The sequence below is a fragment of the Labrus mixtus genome, chromosome 2 (genome assembly GCF_963584025.1).
Source record: "Labrus mixtus chromosome 2, fLabMix1.1, whole genome shotgun sequence".
In the NCBI taxonomy this organism is placed as follows: domain Eukaryota; kingdom Metazoa; phylum Chordata; class Actinopteri; order Labriformes; family Labridae; genus Labrus; species Labrus mixtus.
Genome location: NC_083613.1, coordinates 3,975,462 through 3,991,333, shown reverse-complemented (window position 1 = coordinate 3,991,333; position 15,872 = coordinate 3,975,462). Strand labels below are relative to the sequence as shown.

Here is a 15,872-nt window from a genome sequence, read left to right as displayed (position 1 = left end):
TACTGTCACCGATACCGATACCAGGGAGGCTGGAAGTTGTTCCAAACTGTGCTCATGAGGTACCTGAGCGAGACTCACTGGACTGGACACAGTGAGCATAAACAGCTGGAGAGTGAAAGAGAGCGCCACAGATTTGATCCTTTCATTAACATGAAACTTCTTGTAAAGCCTCCAACTTTGTTCAACAGAATCAAACCAAACAAATCTGAAAATAAAATCAAATTAAAAACTGAAAGACAAAAAAAAGGGGAAACCTACAGAAAATGTGTCGAAATGAAAAAAAAAAAAAAGTAGAGAGAGTGGCATCTGATTATCTCTAAAACGTCTTTACACCTTCAGTGCCGTGTGCTCTAAGGGTGTCTCGAGAAGTTGATTGAGAAAAAAAGGACACAAAACATCAGAGGACAAATCAATTAGACTGATACTTTCCTGTCTCTGGTGTGAAAAAAACACACCCACCCAAACTAAAAAATCACACCACTATGGATGGAGAAGGGTGTGTTTGTATTGCTATAGTGTGGCACTTGGTGCTGCAGGTCAAGCTCTGGGCAAATGTTACGGTGTTCAGCTGTCAACAGCACGATGTACTGCTACCTCAGTCAAACTGAGGAGGACCTGTGTTCTACCTGAAGCGTCCGTGAGGAGCTTTAGACTGAAACAACAGAGGTTTTTTATTGCTTTGCAGAGCAGGGAGGCAGGTACTTCAGATGCCCTGCAGAATACCCTGCTTAGCGTTAATGGGCCTACCCCTCCTCTCTCTAGTGATATTTTGGTGTATATCATTCCAGGGTTGAGGTTTTCCCTTTTTACAGGCTCTTAGTTAAAACAAAAAAGATAAGTTTGAAAGTATGATTATGTTTGGCACACTTGGGTCAGGAAGCAAGGAGGAAATAGTGCTATCATGGGAGCAGGCATCTTTTTTTTGGGCATAAAGTCAAAGGCGGTGAGGGCCCCCTGTGGGCACCTCTGTGCTATGATCCATTTGAACAAACACGCACTCACACACACGCACGCATGCATGAACGAACGCACAAATGAAACACCCTTCATGTCTGCCTGGTCATCGTGTCAGGCGAGAACAGTCCATCTTTCAGTCTGTCCTCAGGAACGTCTTTCCAACAATGCTGCAAAGCAACAAACTCAGAGTCCGTTATTAAAATAAATCCATAAACACACCCGGGTCCAGCAGAGGGCTAATCCATGTTTCTTGCGCCAGTCAAAGTCTTTTAACAGTGTGTGTGTTGTCCACTTTTAGGTTCCCTGGGGTCACAGTTCATTCAGGTAGTGGATGCTCGCTGTGCGGCGAGGAGGAGGAGCCCCAGTGATTGGTGGGTACCACGACTTTAAAATAGAAACCTCTATTCTTCTGTATATGCTATTTAAATATACACACTCCTCAGCACAGCCAAGTCTACAATCATTAGCTTCATAATAAGAATATGAATAAAGAATGAGAATAACAATAATAATATATATCGTAGTTCCTAGTATGAGTTTGTCAGCAGCCATCACTAGAACATTCAGGTTGGTAATTGCATATGTACAATAAAAACGTCATTTACATCCCGGAGCTCGAGGCTCAGGGTCAGAAGTCATATGGGGTGGTAGTGGGGGGGGGGGGGGGGGGGGGGGGGGGGTGGAGGGTGGGTGATGAATGCTGGTGTGTTATCTGAGCCTCTTCTCGGCTGAATAGATGGACATGTAGTAGTCGTTGCTGCCCACCGCCAAGTGGGGCTGCGGGGAGACAAAGAGGAAACAGAAGTTAGACAGTCCTGGTTTCATAGACGTGGAATGATGTGTGTGAATAGTGTTTATTATATATATATATTATATGTTTATATAGCTTGCTAATTTGCAACATAGAGACAGCTAGCACATATTACACTTTAACAGATATGTACAGGTTAAGTCATTGAACTACTTATAGAACCAAGGCCCCAAGTTATCATCAAACCAGCTCGACCTGCTCCATCAATTTGAAGATTTTAACAGTTTGGCTTCTTTATTTAGCCATCTTATTCTGTTAAGCAGTATCTTATGTTATTAGGAAAACGGGCAGGTATTATAAGTTTTCTTCTTCCTGCTCCTGTTTGCTCATGAACAGTGTTTCAGTATTATGAGAAAATATTTTTTTTTGTTGTGTTTTATTGTGTTGAAACCATACACTGAAATTAGCAAATAAATCAAATATGAAATGAAATATATTTACCACAATGAGTAAATTGAGCAGATACAGTATCTAGGCACTTTTCTTTCAGGGTGTGCATTTAAGTGATGCCAATGTGTGCTCACAGCTCACTAATGCCAGAAGACTGTATGCTTGAATTTAAAGTGAAGTATTTCCAGATAACATGCTTTAAGTCAGATTCAAATCATTCTTATCACAAATGCACGTTTGAACTCGCTGATTTGGGCTTGAAAGAAAATAGCAAAAATATTTGTCTTTGCAGCTCTGATGAGTAGAATCATGCACGGCCATCAGGATGAGTTTGTTCTGAGATTCACTCTTTAACTTCCCAAGGTCTTCAAACCGAATTTAAGCTTTCTTCCTTTTTTTCTCCTCTCTGACTGTTTCTCTGTTTTTTGTGTCTGAGCTCTGATTATTGTCTGATTATGTATTACTTTACTGTCCTCCCACACATTGTTTTCTATCCTTTGTATTTTTAGTCTTTATATATAAAAAGATCAAAAATACTCTTCAGAAAAATCTCAAACACCTTGATACACATATCAAGGCACTGGTCTCTTGTGGCCATTTTAGATCTTTAATCATTAACTCCTTTACTTCTGATTGCACATGTTTTAATTGATTTTGTTTTTAATACTTTTTATTATCTGTTTGTTGGTTTTTAACTGATTTTGTTTATCTATGATGTATATATACATATATATATATATGTGTGTGTGTGTATGTATACAGTAAATGCATATGCTTATGTGTGTATGGGTACATATATACATATATATACATATACATATATATATATATATATATATATATACATATATATATATATATATATATATATGTATATATATATGTATATGTATGTTTGTTATTTTTCATTCTTTATCCTGCTCGACGTCATTGTAAATGAGGGCTATGCTCTCAATGATTTTCGAGTGTAAATAAAGACATAATAATAAAATTGCTTTAAAGGACCTTAAAAAAGATTCTCTTTAGCTGTTAAACGCTATCATTTTGTTTGGTGCTGGGCCAGTAGGGCACAGTAGTTTTTCTTGCTTATTAGATAACAGCTGGTCGGGAAACTGTTGTCATCAGTGGATGTAAATGTTCTCTTACCCAGAAAGGATGGAAGGCTAAACAGCTGATGGCCCCGATCCTTTGTCCCATGAAGCCGTCATAATACTTTATATTGCTGATCACATCACCGTTAGAGTTGTAGACCGCTATGAATTGGTTCATTGATCCACTGGAGGGACGCAGACAAAGCAGAGACAGACAGAGAAAACGTCAAATTTAAAATACCTTCTTTTTTTTTTTACACATCTTCTTTGGAAGTAAGGAAGACAGAAATGAAAACATATCTGTGTAGGGATCTGTAAACACTCTGTACATAAGGGGTTGAATGAACATCTGGCTGATTAGCAGAGCCAACACACAAGTACCTGAAACCTGCAGTCTTAGTTCAGTCTGACCAGCAGGGGGCGACTCTGCTGACTGGAAAAGCCACCTGATTGTATTTAAACTTATGAGAAAAGAATCCTACTTTCCAGCTAATTTCAATGAACATATAATCACTTCAGGCCAAACCAAAAAGATGGTGACGGCCAAAAAACCAAACCCCAATGTGTCACACCAGTAGTCCACAAGGATGACATCATAGTTGAATGTCGTCCATTTCTTACATACCACACAGTCCATAAGGTCAAAGGTATTTGACCTTAACATTTCACTTTTTTGAAACTTAATGAATTTTTCTTTGAGCTGAAGTCATGAAACACACAAAGCTCACCAGGCGAACAGGTTGGCCTCTGGGTGGATGTCCAGCGCTGTTAGCCCCTTCACTGTCTGCAGCACGTTGATGGAGTCCGGCGTCCGTGGTTCAAAGAATCGAACGTCTCCATTAACACTGTTTGGGGAGCGTCAAAGTCAGGAAAGGTAAACAAAAGTAAAAACGTTTGTTTGCATGAATCTTTAAGGACAAAGAAGCAGCGTACCTGACACTGATAATATGTCCGTCTGTCTCCTTCTGTAGATGAGCTTTGACCACCCAGGCTCCATGTTCTCTGTAGGTCATCACCCGACTACACAAACACAAGACACAGAAACATGTCAGCACATGTGCAGTGTCCAATAATGATTCCCCTCTGATTACAAGCTGCACGGGACTTATCATGACATCTCAACTCAAAGAGCTTTGTTAGCATATAGAATATAACCAAGGCCCTGCATGAACTCCTGCAGTTAATCCACAGAGCATTCACATTAGTGTTATGAAAGAAAATAAAGAAATCCATCTGCAGTAGCAGAAAGTTGTGTTATTTGCTTCAGTCATTTCTCTTATAAGTCATATGATCAGTAATCAGCAGCATACCATGCTTACCTAATTCTTAATGCTGCAGCATGTAATACATGTGAAAAGCCACCGGGTGGCAGCGTGGAATCAGAGATGAAATTAGTAAAAAGTGATGTGGGATGGCATTGCAGCTAAAAATGAAAACCCCACAACCACCTCCTCCTCTGCATTACTCTCAGATTGTTTAGTGCTATTTGATCCTCGTTGATGGTTTAATTGTGATATTTAGCTTCAAGCTAACTCTGATAACAACACATCACATGGTAGCATTTAGCCTTACTATTGAGCATGATTCTTTTACAAATGACAGATAAATAATGGTTAATTTACTGTTTAATACTGAATCAAATACATCTCCACAATACATTTAGACAGTCACAGAACATTTAATCCTCTATATGTTAGTATTCGATTAAATAATGATATATGATGTTATTTTCGCCTTGTGCTGTAAACAAGAAACAGAGGAGGTTTTTTTCTCCAATTGAACACCATGTTAAGATTTAGAGCTCAAAATTACACATTTCAATTTTCTGAACATAAAAAGCTTTCAGAAATAATGAAAAAAAGAAAATCCCTAGCCTGACCTGCACGCTGGGTTTACTGGTCCTGTATGAACCTCAGGGGGGAGCAACATAATGGCAGAGAGATGTAACTCCATGCCTGAGGGGAGCTATTAAATTAGCTTTACTTCAAGATTTATGGGCCACTTCATGGTTTAACTGCAATGTTTTTCCCCTTTGGGACTGAAATTAAAATAATGTTTAACCAACTGAGGGGATTCAATACCACCAGGGTCCGTTAAAAGAGGTGGCAACCCCAGAGGGAGATTTACAGCACCATATATATAATAAATATAGATTATAGAAGTGAATAATGTAGGACTCTGTAGGAGTTAATGCCCACAGAAACTGCTGTGTATGTTCTTCAATGTATTTAAATAATGGTTCAACAGTCAAAGAAAATTAAACTGTAAATTAATAATCAATTCAACCAGAGCAGCCCTATAAAAGCCAACTTTTTAAATGTTCACTCTCCAAGTCAGCGTTTTTTGCTTAAGATTGTTAACAGAGCAATGAACTATATAGCAGGCTTTAAAATTAACTAAACAAGTCAAAAAATACAGTGTCCATCATTCACAAGGATTTTTAAGGTTCATTTTTTTCCCAACAAAGATTATTTTGGGGCCTTTAACACCTTTACTGATGGGACAGGCACGAGAGACAGGAGACGCAGGAAGGTAGACATGCATCAAAAGCCGAGTCAAACCTTTGGCTGATGCAGTGAGGACTGTAGCCTTTGTGATAAAAGGCACCTGCTCTACCAGCTGAGCTGAACCAGGGTCCAATCAGGTTTTGTATTAAGTCCAAGAATTATCTGAGGCTCTTCCTCTCTCAAACAAACAAAAAAAATGTACTATGGGAGGTACCATGTACTATCTCTCCTTTGGAATCATCTACCAGTAAAGGTCTGGGAGACAGGCGTAAGACTTTCCTGTTTGAGAAAGCTTATAGTCAGGGCTGGCTCAGGTATGGACCAGCTCCTAGTTATGCTGCTATATGCTTTGACTGCTGCTATAGGTTTCGACTGCTGCTGTAGGCTTAGACCTCTGCTATAGGCTTAGACCTCTGCTATAGGCTTCGACTGCTGCTATAGGCTCAGACCTCTGCTATAGGCTCAGACCTCTGCTATAGGCTCAGACCTCTGCTATAGGCTCAGACCTCTGCTATAGGCTCAGACCTCTGCTATAGGCTTAGACTGCTGCTATAGGCTCAGACCTCTGATATAGGCTTAGACTGCTGCTATAGGCTTAGACCTCTGATATAGGCTTAGACTGCTGCTATAGGCTTAGACCTCTGCTATAGGCTTAGACCTCTGCTATAGGCTTAGACTGCTGCTATAGGCTCAGACCTCTGCTATAGGCTTAGACTGCTGCTATAGGCTCAGACCTCTGCTATAGGCTCAGACCTCTGCTATAGGCTCAGACCTCTGCTATAGGCTCAGACTGCTGCTATAGGCTTAGACCTCTGATATAGGCTTAGACTGCTGCTATAGGCTTAGACCTCTGCTATAGGCTTAGACCTCTGCTATAGGCTTAGAGTGCTGCGGGACCTGGCACACTGAGCTCTCTCTCTGTATGCATACACATCATATTACTGCATGTCACCATCTGTACATCTTGATGTACCATTTAAGTTACTAACCATACATCTTCCTGGGATATTCTGTATATTATATCATTAACATAATCAGTCCTCCCTGTTTCATCATCAGTACAGTTGCTAATGTACACACACTTTTACATTTATTACTGACACTGCAGCTATAAATCTATGTTATTCTTTCCTGCATCTCTCTCTATCGCCTCTTAACCCTGACACAGTTTCAGCAGATGCCTGTTCATCATGAGTCCTTTTCGCTCGAGGTTTCACCCCCACCCTCATTCACCTCCACTGGCTCCCGATCAAGTCCCGCATCCAATACAAACTCCTTCTACTCACCTATAAATCTCTCCATGCTCTAGTACCTCCAACGTACCTCACCGACCTCCTCCTTCCCTACACCCCATCCCGACAGCTGCCCTAAGCCACAGGCCTGCTCTCCAACTCCCACCACCAAACTGCGATCCTTCGTTGACAGAGCCTTCAGTGCCTATTATTATTATTTAAAGGAAGTTTTTTCTTGCCACTAACTTTGCTAAATGTTTGTTTAGTGCTGTGCTCATAGTGGATTATAAATAATAGAACAAAGAGTAATGTCTAGACCTGCTCTTTTTGTAAAGTGTCTTGACATTAAATGTGTCTGATGCTCTTTGGTAGACACAGGATGTCAGGAGGGCCTGAACGCAGAATGCTTTGTTTTTAGGAGTTTAACTTTTTTTTCCTCTGAGGATGAAGTCTTTCAGTTGGAATTGTTGTAAGGTTTTTGAAAGAAAGCCAAATTATTGGAATAGGTGTCCTTGTCTTCAAAACAAACAGATCAGGTAATTAAAAATGACAAAAGAACATCTAAAGCTGATTCTCTGAGATGCCACTAACTTAAGCTCATTAGAACCAAAACGCTTGTCTTAAATTAGATTTTTAAATATTTACTTGAACCACTTAGAACTAGTTGGCTTGAAAAGCTCAGTGTTTGTTTACAAAGCCAACAAAACAAGAGTTCAGTGTGGTACTGAACTACAGAAAGACATACTCGTAGTTAAAGCAAAATATAGATTAACAAAAACATGAGTCATGTGAAACCCGACATTCACCCCTCTGTGATTTCACAGTGTTGGGCTCTAACATGCAAGATCAGAAAGACGAAGTGTGTTTTTACCAATCATTCGGTCCCATCCTCCTGTCAAACACCCGTACAGATCCATCACCCAGACCCGCAACGATGAGCGAGCGCTGGGAATCACAGGACAGGCTGGTCACACAGCTGTCTGCACCGGTTGGGATATCCTGCAGAACACACACAAACACACACAAATACTGTACAATCATATCCTTTAAAGGGTTGTCAAGAAAAATCGCCGAGGTATCACTTTCATTGCATCCCCTGTTTTTGCACGAAAACCTTCATCAAACTCATCAATCATGTGCTCTCTTTGACTGTTGGCTCAGTGGAAGTTGGACCCAGCATCAATATGCAGTCAGAGGCGAGCCTGGGCCATATGTATTTGAATTAAGCTCATTAATCAAGACGGTGAATAGCACACTGAGGAGCATAACGCTGAGAAACAAAGAAAAAAAAATGAGCAAAGCGCACTAATGTGACTGGCTCTGTTTGCAGCTCTCATTCGATTACTCTAACTGGAAACAGCTGGAGTTTACTCTAAACTGTGCACATAATACAAACGCTTCAAACAAGACAAAGAGGATTTCTTCATGTTCTACCATCATAAAAGCTTTCAGCAGGAAACAAGGGTAAGAAAGCTAAAGAAAAAGAAGAAACCTAGACAAGCCTCTTAACGAATTGTTGATCGATTTCTTTTATTGGCTTGATTTAATAGCAGAAGGATGTTAACACAATGATCTTTAGTAACAAACCCAGAGACCTTAAAGCAAGTTTATCACCGGCTCGTAAATAGCTGCTGAATGTAATTCTTGAGCCAAGGGCTATCTGTGCGGAAAGTTTCATTTGTAATCATTTAGTAGTGAAACAGACACACAAACAAGTGCACTGGGTGTTATACCTGGACCTTCATCTCCCTGTCTGTGTCCCAGATCCTGATGACTCGGACATCTCCAGACGTCATGAGGAGGCCGGTCTCCTGCTCCCAGTCCACGACCATGCCTGCACCTACAGCACAGGATGACACAGGAGTTATACAGCATGTAAAGACAAACAGAAGAGGGGCACAATGCAGACTGACTGATGGGTTAGCAACATGTGTTACTATTAAGCCAGTGATTTGTAATGGTAGCTTAGACCAGGGATTCTCAAACTTTTTTGGCTTGTGTACCCCCTTTCAGATTTTTTTTCAGACAAGTACCACCTTGTCCGGCCAAGAACATTTTTCTTCTTCCACCTAATTTTTCCCAACTGATTCGTTACCTCAACAACCTGTTCATTTTTAACTTCCTGGCTGCCCTCTTGTTAGCATGCGAACGTACATGCTTGGCTCACTGAACAATTCTCTGGGCTCTGCACATAATGCAAGCTACATTATAAATGAATAACCTCAAGTTGGAAATAGTGCCCTTTTAGATGTTGCTTGGATAACATATGCTGTTAATTAAATTAGTGTATGGATTTTCCAATAAATCATTAATTCAGCTTGTTGTGATGCCACTTTTTTAAAATTACATTTGTCACATACCCCTTGCAGTAATCCCACGTACCTCTAGGGGTACACGTACCCCCATTTGAGAAACACTGGCTTTGACTGAACACCTGGCCTGCTCTGGAGGAGATTATGTTCAGAGGTTGGGATCTAAAGGACCAATGTGTAACTCTGACACCTAGCGTTTAAAATGTGTACTGCAGTGCAAATTCAAAACATTGGAGAGTGCCATTTCCCCCAGCTGCCTCCTCCTCCCGAGAGCCGATGTGCACTTAGGTTGTCATGCGGCGGACACTGAAGCTTCACTTTATCTCCTTTGTGTCTCTTCATCTCCTTTATTTATCCTAGTTTTACCACTTTTCTGGTCCTGATGCTTATTGGAAAATGCAGAGGCACTTTAGGTTAGGTAGAATCAGTTAAATCTGAACCAGTTTGCTTGCCTGCCTCCATCGCTGCAACTCCTTTTGGTTTATCGTTAGCCTGGCAAACAAAGAGGCAAAACGGCCGTGCGGGGGTACCTTCTCTGGTCAAAATAAATACAGACCATTCCGCACCAGAATCGAAATTTAGGAGGACATACTGACTGCTGCATTGTTGTTATAGAAACCAGCACTTCAACATCGCACATTTCCTTAATGACTGATGATATAGTAAGGACATTTTATGATTTAATTACATATTGGACCTTTAAAAAGGCTGTAAAAAGCACTGCCCTTCAATTTATTATTTCCCACACAACCATTTCTATGAGTCATGAAGATTTATAGTGGTGGTAACAGGTTACATATGAACTATAGCACACGGATGTACACATACCCTGAAGAACTAAAACCAGAGTTTACAAAAGAAATACGATGACCAACTTCTTTATACCCTTTATGTCTAACTGCGGCTTAAGGTGTTTAGGTCTGCTAGTTCATGCAAATACATTCTAACTTGATCAAACATACTGTGAAGTGCTGTGAGATGTTATTACACTTCTAACATTCAATTAAAGCAAAACAGAATTTGACCCTCCAACACAATTATTACTAGAAGAAAGCTTCAAAAAGCACAACTGTGTGAAATATTAAATCACTATGAAAAGTTTATACACAATATCTGAACTTCTGTTTTTAATTCAAGGTTCTTAAACAGGGTGAGTTTAATTTGGAAGCTCAAATGAAGCCTTACACACAGCTGCAAATGTTGATCCCAAAACACCCAACACACAATCTGCTCAAGGTTTCAGAAGGCTCCTGGAGCTGCATGTAGCAAGTTAAGTTACAGATTAGTTCAAATGTTCACTGCACACACTACCAACAATTCTGACAAACCAGAACTTTCTTCATAAGAAAATCATAGAGTTATATATATTAGGCATTGTAACAGAGTCTGTGTTTTTGATGAAAGTGTATTAACTTGCCTTTCATGCAGACAGAAGCATGGTTTAGCATTTTGCAACCTTCAAAACAAGACGACCACAGGGAGATACAAACGGTGACCCTGGAAATGAGCCCGTCAGCAGATTCTGGTTTAGATGAGTCAAACGGTACTCGAGTGAGAAAGTGAAGCGAGAGGAAGCTGATCTCAGAAAGACTCTTCATATGTTGGCAGTCACAGCATGAATCAAGTGAGCAGTGCCATGTCAGCCACACTTGTCTGGCTGGCTCAGGGATGCCTGGCAGAGGCTTGTGGCTTCAGCCTCAAGGCGTATGCTTCAAAAGAAGTGCTTGTAGGATCCCAGAACTGTCAGCCAACTTCTCCAAACAGACCTTAACCAGTGATGGCTTTCGGGGGGGGGGGGGGTTCTTACCTTCAAAAGTGAATAATCTAAAAGTAAGGGACACACCACGCTGCACTTGTCTTTGACATGAATAGACCAGGTTATAAGAAATGTTTGAAATAGTCATCTAACACTTTAATTGTTAAAAATAATCCTTCAGTTTGTGTTTTAAAGCAGTTTGTGCAACACAGTGAAGGCCTTTGAGGAGACATTGTATGAATTGATTGATCAAGTCTTGAGCTCCTCTATGGCTGAAAACGAAATGGAGGTGAACAAAATCATGCGACGATTCCTTCTGCACTCTTATGCTTATTGTTGCAGGTCTGTTTACACTCACAAGTTGGCAGGGAGTTGAGTTGTTTGCAAAAATAATGCATATAAGCCACACTGTCTGCTCTTTGCCAACTATCTCTATAACTTTTTTCTTTGCATCCATACATCGCAGAAAGGGATCTCAAACACTACATTAAAAATCCCTGTTGCATAATAGAGTGACTTCATAGGAAATCCGAAAATATCCAACACTCGTTACCCGGGGTCGTCATCAGTGTATGTGTAAGTGCAGTCCATTTACTGTTGAAAAAGGTGGAGGGATAAAGGGGCCAGGAGGGTCCACAAAAAGCCAAGATGCACATGTAAACACTCGTGTAACTGTTTTTCTCTTACAGGACTGCTTTTACCAGAGACGCTTCAAAAACAGCATCCTTTTCTCTCCTCTTAAAAACTCATCAGAACATGCTTCATTTCCTTTTGTCTCCTTCTCCCGTTTCTCTCTTAGTCACTTCCTCCTCCTGGTTTCTCACAATCAATAACTAGATAGTACATGGCTCACCCACATATGTCATCACCTCGCCTTACACAATCCCTTCATTCTTTAATACGGCATGTTTCAACCTAATTGACTCCTCTTATACGATATTGAAGAGGAAGAAGAAGGATAAGGACTCATTTACTTTGCAGACCAATAAAGAACATGCGCATGGTTTGTGATCCGTCCCCCACATGAATCTCTTCTTTGTACCTTTTGATGAGTCGTGACTCATATCATCCTTCTATCAAACCGTCTGTGACCCAGCTTTCTACTCTTGTATTGTAAAGAATACCCAGACCCCACGTGGCTTATCTTCATATGCGGCTCTATGACATCACCCGGCCCACTCATGCATCACGACGTCACACTGCTGGTAGCTTGGGAAAACATGTAGGGGGGGATTGCATGCAGGGGAAAACACACGTCACAGGACCTAGGCTCAGTCAGTGACACGTTCACAAGTGCGTGTGGAGACGCTTGATGCTGGCTCATTTGAGAGGCTGTGAGAAGAGACGAGGCATTCCCTTTGAAGCTGGCAGCGCTGCGATGAGCAAATCTGGGTTACAATGAGAGGGGTTGCACTTGCAGAAAATTCCCTGCTACACAAACGTGTGTGCCAGTATTTATTCAAAGACAGTGAGCACTCATGCCAAGTGTACCGAGGTTTAGATCCAGTTCTAACCGTATGATTGCATTATTAGCTACCTCTGTTGTCATGCAATGATGAGGATTCCACTGGGGATGAAATTGAATATGCAGAAGAGAATATTCCCACCACTTTCAGACAGCTATGAGTTATTCTGTCTGTGTTTTGTTGCTGTGGTCCTATAAAACCCCCGTTCCTTTCACTCCTTCCACCTGGTGCTTTTTTTTGTGTTTGAACATTACACAGCCTCAGGATGGACTAATGTACATCTGATTTAAAATCATAATAACAATCATAGGAGTAGGTGAAAACCAGTGTTAATCTCGTCAACGAAATAAATGACGAAAATATTCGTTGACGAAGGTCTTTTTAAATTAGTCAACTATGACGATGACGAGACGAAACTCCGTTATTTGACGATTTGATAAATAATATTACTTCATCTAATTGACGAAAATGTGAGGAAACGAAAACTACATTACAAGTGAGGATTATCACTTGATAAAGAAGCGTTAAACCCCGTTCTGAAATCATTGTAAACCATACCATACTTCATCAAAGTTGTGTGTGTGTGGTGAGTGCAACAATGTGCAGCCTGGAGCCTCTCGCCTGCAGGTTCGTGAAGCCCCGCCCCCTGGAGCTTCTGATAATCAAAATAAAAGTTTGCTTCTGATTTTGTTGACTAAAATATCTTCTATTTTCGTCAACTAAAATTATGTGCGATTTTACACAGTGACTAATTGACTAAATTAAATCAATAACAAATGACTACTATCTGACTAAATATAAAAGGACATTTTTGTCAGGAGACTATGACTAAATTAGAAAATGGTGTAAAGATTAGCACTGGTGAAAACAAAAAAACGAAATCAACAAAGGTCTTAAAATTAGACTTTGACAGACTGACCCTCAAGACAGCCTCAAACTTAAAGATAATGCTGATATACTGTAAAGACATTTGGCCCTGAATTTTGTGGCTCTGGAGTCTGACCAAGGTTATTGCTCCCTTGTTGTTGCCATGGCGATATATTCCGAGGTGTCAGGTATTAGTTTATTAAGTTAAATGTTACCATAATTAGTAGAAAGACTATAAAACTATGAAAAACATATCCAAGCTACACTTAAGACTGACTAACAAAGCATGGTTGCTATGAAGGATCCCTTAAATGAGCACAAGTCAACACAGTAAACATTTGTCTCTCAGACCCATAGAGCTCTGGAGTCCAGGCCAGTTCCACCATTGACCAGTCACACTGGTAGCCACATTCTTCCACTGCATCTAAAATATTTTCCTCATTCTCTCTTATTCTTCTGTACTTCAGGCCTCTTAGTCCTCACTGGTGTCTAATCAAAGAAGTTAGCAGGGAGTTCAGGGGGTCAGAGCTGCATCCTAAAACCCCACTCTAAGTTTTTTTTCTATTGTGGTCCTCACTGAGCCGTTCAAAAGGGGTTAAAAATCTGCCTCAGAGAGGGAGCCTTTGTGAGCCTGAGCGGGTCTTAGTTACCCACACAGAAATCGATACAACATGGAGAACAGAGATGTGAGAAGGAAGAGCAGGAGCAAAGGAGTGTGGGCAATGTTCCCTCAGCTGTAAATCTTACCACTCTTCAGAGGTGGAGGTAAAGATAGCTTCTATGTACATTCTCTCCCTAAGCCTGGTCTCTTTACCTTCCTGCTTGAGATCAAAAGTGCTCCCTCAATAAATATATCAGAAACAGAAATTATACTGTAAGCAGCAAAAAAGAAGGCTTCTTTAAGTTGACTTAAAGCTGCGATGCCAGTAGACGTAGTAGATCATCTTGTTCCTGTGCCAGTGTGTCTATACAAACCCTAATTTGTGATATATTTATCTATTCCTTTTCAGAAATATTTTTGTTTTAACCCTCTGGGTGCTCTGTGGAGAAGACGCCTTCCTCTGCATTCTTATTCTGCACCATTATCTCCTGTGATTGACTAGCTCTCCCACACACACTGCAGCTCAATAAACTAGGGGACGGCGGCATTCCCGGTTCTTCTCTCCCTCAGAGTTCCCCCCCCTCTCTTTCCTTCATCCGGTTTGCTTTGAAAATGCCCTCTAAGACTCTGTTAATAAACCTCATCCAGGATTACTGGGACTTGACTAGCATGAATGTGCCTCTAATAGAAGATGATATTATCCATGGGAGACTCCCCTGCTCTGGCATTTCTCTAAACTTTGTCGGATGAGATCTGACATTTGGGGAGCAAAAAAGGCTTTTGCCTGCTGGGTTGTGAAACACCTTGTAAACTGAGGAATAAATGTCCTTCCAGAAATGAGCAAAACACTGACCTGTTTATTGTGCTCAGGAGGCTTCAAGTTATTTTCTAAATAATTTCCATGTTTTAAAACAAGGAGGATCACTTAAAGATTTGTTCTAGGCAAACTTTGATGACTCACTAAATGGGATTGTAGCTTTGTGATGTGAAGTCAAAGTTGAAGAAGAAGCTGAACTCTTGAGGGAATCATGGTTTTTAACGCCAGTGTTTAACGCTACAAATCAGAGGGCACATATGTATTTGACATTTATTCAAACTAAATATGAACGCTTTTCTGAACTCTAAACTGTAGTTTTAAAAAGATGACCTATGGAGTCAGATCTTCTGCATGATAAGTAGACTCCATGTCTCCAAGATGTCAACGAGACACCAGGTAGAGCAGGACACAGCATGTGCCTCTCTACACAGAACTTAATTAGAAGGACTCTCTATCTGATTGGAGAACTGTGAACTGTGCCGTAGCCGCAGGGATAGTATCTGTGGTCTGTGCCTGCCATGGTCCCCTGATTTAACTGGTTCCTCTGGAGTATCACAGGCTAATCCCTTCGGCCACACACAATGGGGGGCTCTATGCTGTCAAAATCACACAGCGCCAACATGCTCCCAATTAAACAGTGACACCTTTTGGGAGAAGCTAAAAAAGGGTAGTTTTTCTTTTTTATACATAAGGAACCTATTCTGAGGTGAAAATGACTAATGTGCACAGTGCCCATTTGAAGAGAGAGCACAGTCAAACAAGAGATTCAAAAACAATTTGACATCTATGTAAGTACCAGAGACCACATCACCCCCGTTCTTCATGACCTCCACTGGCTCCCCATCCCCCAGCTCCTCACCATCACCTACAAAGCCCTTCACAACCTGGCCCCCCTCTACCTGTCTGATCTCCTCCACCAGCACACTCCCACCCACACTCTCAGGTCTGATGCAAACCTCCTGTCCTCAAATCCCTCAAAACTCACCTCTTCATCACTGCCTACAACCACTAACTCCCCTCCCCCTCTACATTACTTCTTCATTGTACTGCCCTCGTCGTTTTTTG

General features: G+C 41.0%; 1 protein-coding gene across 4 annotated transcripts in view; it reads right to left on the bottom strand.

Annotated features, from left to right (window-relative positions):
* Window positions 1–1,634: 1,634 nt before the first annotated feature.
* Window positions 1,635–15,872, bottom strand: part of rptor (regulatory associated protein of MTOR, complex 1) — a 176,147-nt gene continuing 161,909 nt past the window's right edge. For all 4 annotated transcript variants that reach the window (XM_061047764.1, XM_061047782.1, XM_061047773.1 and 1 more), the window contains 6 exons: window positions 8,722–8,828; window positions 7,860–7,987; window positions 4,183–4,269; window positions 3,978–4,094; window positions 3,305–3,434; window positions 1,635–1,734 (listed from right to left, as the gene is read on the bottom strand). In XM_061047764.1, coding sequence (XP_060903747.1) covers window positions 1,666–1,734; window positions 3,305–3,434; window positions 3,978–4,094; window positions 4,183–4,269; window positions 7,860–7,987; window positions 8,722–8,828 — 638 coding nt within the window. In that variant the 3' untranslated portion in view covers window positions 1,635–1,665. The remainder of the gene's footprint in view (window positions 1,735–3,304; window positions 3,435–3,977; window positions 4,095–4,182; window positions 4,270–7,859; window positions 7,988–8,721; window positions 8,829–15,872) is intronic.